This window comes from Aethalodelphis obliquidens, unplaced genomic scaffold, assembly GCF_003676395.1.
Source record: "Aethalodelphis obliquidens isolate GAN/ISIS:26980383/991018 unplaced genomic scaffold, ASM367639v1 scaffold43, whole genome shotgun sequence".
Classification (NCBI taxonomy): domain Eukaryota; kingdom Metazoa; phylum Chordata; class Mammalia; order Artiodactyla; family Delphinidae; genus Aethalodelphis; species Aethalodelphis obliquidens.
In genome coordinates, this window is record NW_020837987.1 from 9448614 (window position 1) to 9455982 (window position 7369).

At 60.2% G+C, this 7369-nt stretch overlaps 1 protein-coding gene across 2 annotated transcripts in view; it reads left to right on the plus strand.

Annotated features, from left to right (window-relative positions):
- CCDC97 (coiled-coil domain containing 97) overlaps positions 1-5415 on the plus strand; it is a 13057-nt gene extending 7642 nt beyond the window's left edge. For both annotated transcript variants that reach the window (XM_027079623.1, XM_027079624.1), the window contains exons 3-5: positions 415-702; positions 1144-1273; positions 3211-5415. In XM_027079623.1, the coding sequence (XP_026935424.1) occupies positions 415-702; positions 1144-1273; positions 3211-3331 (539 nt within the window). In that variant the 3' untranslated portion in view covers positions 3332-5415. The remainder of the gene's footprint in view (positions 1-414; positions 703-1143; positions 1274-3210) is intronic.
- The last annotated feature ends 1954 nt before the right edge of the window (positions 5416-7369 follow it).

Consider the following 7369-nt stretch of genomic DNA (forward strand, 5'->3'; position numbering starts at 1 on the left):
CACACACACACACACACACACACACACACACACACACACACACACACGAATCCTGCCCAGGCACAGTCGTACACGGGCCCTAGGCCAGCAGTGCCTCAGGCCAGGATGTCCAGCAACCTGACTGTGTACGCTACATGTTTGGACACGTGAGTCCACACGTAGATACAGGCCTGGTCGCGCACACGTGCTTAGACACGTGCATGAGTTCTCGTGGTCACGACCTCAGGCATCTGTGTTTGTATACATTGCTGAATGTGGACGATCACACTCACACTTGTGTGGCTACGGCTTCCTGTCAGCGCAGTCCCACGCCTGGGTGGACACAGGTCTGCGCAGGCCCACTCACCCTCCGCCCAGCCCCTCGCCTGGCCCGCAGGCCCTTGCCTCCACGCCCACCCTGTCTCCTCCGTGCAGAGGGCGAGTACTTCAGCGACGAGCAGATGCGGTTTCGGGCCCCGCTGCTGTATGAGCAGTACATCGGGCAGTACCTGACCCTAGAGGAGCTCAGCGCCCGCACCCCGGCCCAGCGGCCACCCAAGCCCGGTCCCCCCGGCACTCCCGCCTGCCCGCTCTCTGACCTGCTGCTCCAGTCCTACCAGGAGCGGGAGCTGCAGCAGCGGCTGCTCCAGCAGCAGGAGGAGGAGGAGGAGGAGGAGGCCTGCTTGGAGGAGGAGGAGGAGGAGGAGGACAGCGACGAGGAAGGTGAGGCCCGGCGGTGGGGAGGCCCCGGTGTCGCACAGCCCGGCCCCAGGCTGGTGTGTCTCAGCTCCACAGCACTAGGCCGGGCCCGCCTGCGGGAGCAGATCACGGCCCTGCCCTACCTGGCCTGAGTGCCCTGGCCCTTCCCGTCCTCTCCAGCATCCCTGTCCCTGCTCCTCGAAGACACCAAGCAGTCCCTCACCTCCAGGCCTTTGCTCATGCCGTTCCCTTTGCCACCCTTCAGGCGGCAGGTCCTAACCCTGCTCTGTGGCCTCCAGAGCATTGTGTTGTCACGTGTTCAGTGTGTGCCCCAGGAAGATAGGGACGGGGCCGTCTTGGTCACTGCTGTGTTCCCAGTGCCACCCAGCACGAAGGATGCAGCTCTCTGTGGAGGTGTGTTCAGCACAGTCCTCACACACCCCACCCTGGGCGTCTCCCCTACAGACCAGAGGCCTGACAAGGCCTTGGAGGCCTGGGTCCCCGACTCGGAAGAGAGGCTGATCCTGCGGGAAGAGTTCACCAGCCGGATGCACCAGCACTTCCTGGACGGCAAGGATGGGGACTTTGACTACAGGTGCTCCCGTGCCCTCCCCGCACCCCCCACCAGTCCCCCAGCCCGGCACCCCACGGGACATGGGCTCTGGGGTCACACAGCCCAAGGGTTTCAGATCAGAGATCAGTGGGTGACCTTGGAGTAGCTTTGTCCCTGTCCGAGCCTGTCCCCTCACCTGAAGGAGGGGAGTGAGCAGGGCTGACATTCAGCTCCGTATTGATAAAACACTGCAACATTCCCATTTGGGTAGGTGGTGGTGGTGGCCTGGTAGGATGCCAGTACTCCAAGCTTCCTAAGTGTCCCCCAGGACCCCGGACTTCCTCATGCTGCAGGAAGTAATCCCTGGCAGGGTAATGCCTGGCGTGGAGGGGCCTGTGGTGGGTGCCCCTGCAGTGCTGGTTGTTCATTTCTCCAGTAGAACCCCAGGGATAAGATACCTGGGCCACCTGCTTTGGAAGGATTTTGCCATCAGGGAAAAGGACACAGGCGAGTGAGGTATCAGAGTAAAAGATAAACGGTTTTGTCAACGGAGGCAGCCTCGCCTGTGGTCTGGAACGTCACGTGTGGCAGCAGAGGGCCCTGGTTTCAAACCCAGCCCGCATGACATATGATCAAGCAGAGCCTCAGGGCCTCGTCAGTAGAATGGCGGCGGGGGCGCGGGGGGTGGTGTCACGATTGCCACAGCTACAGCAGCGCCTGGTACCAGAGCCTTGCTGGCCCGGTCCGGGATCCCCAGCTCCAGAGGCGAGTCTGGCTGATGCACTTTTCCATTGACTCATCTCAGTGTTCCACACAAGGCAGTGAGTAGAGTCCCTGGGCTGTGGGGAGCCCTCGTAAGGGCACCACTGCTGTCATAAAGCCAGGTGCCCACGAGGAAGTCGGCCCTGGTGTGAGGAATGGGGCGTGGTGGGGACCGAAGCCTGTCCCCTCTCCGAGGGGCAGCTGCTGAGCTGCCTTCAGCCACCAGGTGCTCAGCGCTGCTGGGTCCAGGCTGGGGGTGAAGCAGGGAACAAAACCGATGGAAGGGTTCCCTGCCCTGAAGGAGTCCCACTCTGGCGAGGAAGGCAGCAAGGAGCGGAAGGGAGGTGCTGGAGGTGCGAAACATCTAGTGGCGATGGGGCCAGGAAGAAAGAGCAGGGTCCCGGCATTGGGGGTGGGAGCAGGGTGATGAGGTGGCCGGGGAAGGCTCTCTGAGCAGGTGACATTGGAGCAAAGACCTGCAGGAAGTGAGAGGCAGGTGACATCAATACCCTGGGGAAGAGCGTTCCTGGCAGGGGGGGCAGCAGGTGCAAGAGCCTTGAGGGGCACAGAGGAACAGCACGGTGTGCGAGAGGTGAGGGGGAGGCGGTCTCATCAGGGGGTGGCGGGGCTGGATTGGACAGGGCTTCCTGCACCAAAGAGAGTGTGAGGGAGCCTGGTAGGGTTTGGAGCACAACTGGGGGTTCTTCTCACAACTTAGGACCACTTGTTGCCTGAGGGCAAGGTTTGTCAACTTCAGCACTGTGGACCTTTGGGGCTAGATAACCCTTTGTCCTGTGTGTGGCAGGTGTCGAGCAGCATCCCTGACGTCCACCACTGGATGCCAGTAGCAGCCCCCCAACTTGTAACCACCAAAATGTCTCCAGTTATCACAAATGTTCCTTGGGGGGGAGAGCAGAATCTTCCTGGTTGAGAACCACTGCCTCAGGGCCCAGATGTGGGCCCATGTGTCACCACGTCTTCTGGCTTTTTAAGAGAAACCAGAAGTTTTCATGTAAAATCTCTGCTTTGGAAAATGTTGCCTTTTGTTTGAAGCCCTGAGAGAGGCAACATAACCCAGCTGTAAGTTCGCTCTGACTTACAGCTGCCAGCGTATGGCCTTTCACTTCAGGGGGCCACAGGCCCCAGCTCCTCTCCATAGAAGCGGGGAGGCTGGGGTGCAGGCAGAGCCAGCCCCTGACAGCTCCCTCCCCCTGCAGCACCGTGGACGACAACCCTGACTTCGACAACCTGGACATCGTGGCCCGGGATGAAGAGGAGCGGTACTTCGACGAGGAGGAGCCCGAGGACGCACCCAGCCCAGAGCTGGACGGGGACTGATGGCTGCGGCGCCCACCCCTTCCCCCGCCCCAGCGAGGCTGCTGGTTACAGGCCAGGCCGGCTCAGTGACTTTCTCTAGGCGACAGCAGGGTGGCTGCCCTATACCACCAAGCCTCGCTAGGTCTGGTCCCGTCTCCACGGCCCCCTCCCCCTTGCTCTCCATTTCCTTCTCCCCCTGAACCCTGGTGCCTCTCTCCCTCCTCTCTCCTCTCTCTCAGTCTTTTTCTCACCACCTTTCTGTCTCCTGCTTTCTGTGTCTCTCGCTCTTTCTCCACCTCCCTCTTTTTCCTTTCTGTCTTTCTCTTTCTCCCCCTCTCTCTGTGCCTCAGCCTCTGTCCCCACAGCAGGGCCCAGGATGAACATCCTCCCCTTGACCTAGGCCGGTGGGGCCCTTTGTCGCTGGAGCTGGCCAGGTTGACCCAGAGCGGAGCTCCGCCTCTCCCTCCCCAGCCCCGCCTCTGCTCTCCTGCCCCTCTGTGCTTGAGGCTGTCTCACATGCACCTCCTTGCCTCTGGTACGTTCCATCTCCTTCGGCCTCCCTCCATCTTTCGCAGCCTCTGTGCTGGCTCTGTCCCTCTCTGTCTCTCAGGCTTTATCTCTGGGTTTCAGTACCCCCCGCAAGGCCCTGAGCATCCCCCATCCTGGCTGCTGTGGGCCACAGAGCCTGACTGCAGAGTAATCGGGCCTCACTGTGGGCAGTGGGGAGACCTTGGGGGTGGCCACCAGCTCTCACCTCTCCCTCAGGACCCAGGTTTGGGAGAGGTGTGCAGGGGCAGCGTGGGATCGTGGGCCTGCCAGGTCGGGTATAGAGGGAGAGGAGGGACTTTCCCCTCCCAGCCCCACCAGCCCCCCTCTGCCCAGCCACAATTTTCCCTTCCTTCACTTCCTCCACCTCCCTCTCCCTCTCCTGTTTACACTTCCAAAATATGCACAGGCTGTTATCATGGGTCCTGAGTCATCACACACACACACACACACACACACAGACGGCCCCAGCATCCCTGCCCCAAGCCGGCCCCACCGAGCCCCCTGCCGCCCTGGGCTAATGGGAGCCAGATGGCCGCCTGGTGACTCAGCCACTGGCCTGTGGGAACCCAGGCATCCCGCCTTCCCATGCCCCCATACCCAGCTCAGGCTCCCCCAGTAGACATACGCAGGGAAGGGGCCAGCTGCTAGCAGGGGAGGACACAGGCCATGTGTTGGAGAGGTGGGGCCCGGGGACCCCTCACTTCTGTGAGCCAGGCCTGAAGGACCCTCAAAACTGCCTTCTCCGGCGTGGAGCCCAGAGTGCCGGGGAGACCCCACGGACTCCTGGGGCCACAGCTTTTGACCCCCAGGCCTCGCCTCTGCCCTCTGGCTCAACTGGAATTAGAGCCAGACACGAAGTGAGAGCTAGACAGAGGCCAAGGGATGTTCAGACAGACTATTAAATAAGGAAACTTCCGGTTACTGAGCAGTTCTGTCCTGTGCCAGGCCCCAGCAAGGTGCCCGATGCCGCACTGAATCCTCCACACAGCCCCGCGAACGAGGGGCTCAGCTCCATTCCGCTGTGGGTCACAGGAGGCCCAGAAAGGAGGTGTCACGTACTCAAGGCCACATGGCCATCAGAGATGGAAACTCGGGTGTAGAATCATAAGTCCTGGAGACCACCTCCTGGCCTGCCTGTCCGCGCTCAGGGCCACACAGAGTAGACAGACGCACAGACTTCTTCAGGGGTAACGAGTGAAGGAGAGTTAGCTGTTGAGGATAACGGCAGCTAACACCTTTGGGGCCCTCCTGGCGCGCTAGGCACTGTCCTTCCTATGCACAGATGGACGGCATCATCTAGTGTTTAGTACCTGAGTCACTGAACCATCACAGAGGTCCCATGCAGTATAAACTGTCAGTACTGATAGGGTGTCTCCCAGAGGAGGCCCAACGCGATCCAGCCAGCTAGACTCACAGTTGGGAGAGATGTTTGTCTCGGGTGCTTGTATTGCTGCCCTCAAGTTGTGAGAGGTCTTTCATAATACAGGCATCAGCCCTGGGTGATGGGCACATTTTTCAGCAGTCTGTCATTTGATCATTAAATTTGTGATACACTGCGCCATGCCTAAATTTGTTACATACATTTTTTAAGTGATGAGAGACGGCAATTGAGTCAGAATTAGGGTTAGTCAGATGGCAGAGAAGGAGCGTCTGTCTCAGAGACCAAGGTGGAGCCCAGAGGCACTCCCCCATCACAGCCTCAGACCCGCTGAGACCTGGAGGTGCCCAGAGAGGCGCCTGGCCCTCCACTCCTGGTTCTGGGGTTGGGGTGGGCGGAGAAGCTGAGTCAGGGAAGGGAGAGCCCCTCCGAGGGCATCCGGCCCCCACCCCGTGTCTCCTGTCTGTCCTGGCCAGGCTCTGCTGGCTGCCACCCCACCCCCCCATGTCTGACACCTCTTTGCATCCTGCCTCTCTCTCCTCATCCCCTCCAACCGCCTGCCTCGCTGTCCCTTCTCCCTGCTGCTGCTGTCTCCTTCCTCTGCCTCTCCCCTAGCTCCGTCTTCCCTTTCGGTCTGTCTCTGCAGCTCTCTGACTGTCATCGTCTCCCCATCGCTTCTCGTCTCCCCTCTCTCAGCCCCTTCTCTTCCCCCTCGTTGTGCCCGGGCCTCTGCCTCCTCTTCTCTCCTCTCCCTCCTTGTCATTCCCTCCCTCTCTGTCTCTGCGTCCCCGTCCCTGTGCCTTTCTGTCAGAGCCCCCCCCCCCGGCCTCGTCTTCACCCTCATTTTTTCCTACCCCTCTCTCCACTGTCTCCTGGCCCACCGCCCTTGTCCCATCTGCTGGTCTCTCTCCCAGATCCTGGGAAGCCCAGCGGGGGTGTCGGGGTCAGGGCTTCACTGGTGGCCCCTGGGAGCCCAGAATGAGGGGTCACCACCTCGCCCCCACCCAGAAAGGGGGCAGGGAGGCTGCGGCCTGTCTGGCCAGAAGGAAGTGACTGTGCTGTGGCCTGGTCACCCCCGCCCCCAAGACCTGCCCGGCTGCTGCCGCCCCCGGGCTGGGGCCAAGTAAACACAGCCGCCGGCAGCCCAAGATATTTATACTGAGGTCCGGGCGTGGGTCCAGTGCCCACCACAGCCCCTGCCCTGCCCTGCCCGCCACGGCCAGCCCCGAGCCAACGTGGCACCAGCCGGCAAGGGGACGCGCCGCAGGCACAGCCTGCACTCAGCATGGAGGCCGCATCACTCGGGATGCCAGCGGCTTCACTAGGGACACAGGATGCCCCCCATCCCTGGAAACACCAGCACAAATGCAGCCCCACACGTGCAGCTGCTTGTGAACACGAACACACTCACCCCACTGAAAACTCGAGAGTGATAGAGCAAAATAGAGACCCACACGACTGCTTACACAGTGAAGTCATCAGCCCACATGTGGGGACACAAAATGCAGACACCACCTGCTCACAGACACCCCTAGAGGCTGAGAACACCAGTCCCGGAGATGGACACACTGGGAGGAGGACAGCAAGCATGTGGGAGACACACCCCGTAGACACACAAACATGCTCGGAATACCCGCGACGCACACGCTGATCACAAAACGTAACCCAGAAGCTGCTCACCCGCAGACACAAACACTGGGAACCGCCACACACAGGCAGTGAGAACATCCTGAGTAGGAAACACAATGTACACGCGCACACACAGTACCTCCTGGAAACACACTTCTCACAGACCCATGAACATACACGGAAAACACCCACACTTCTCATCAAACTTATGCTAATAATGTGCAAATTTACACCCAGAAAAGAAGAGCAAGTGTGCTGAGAAAAAAATCCAGACACATAACACACCCCAGGGATACAACCAGCTCACACACGCAGACTAGCCGAGTCACAGTGTCCGGACACGGAACCCAAAGTGCACACTGGCTTGTGCAGCAGAAACACAAAACACAGGTGCAGGCACAACAAATGCAGCACAGTCTCTCACACACACACACATACACACACACACACATGCAGCACAGTCTCACACACACACACACACACACACACACACACACACACAC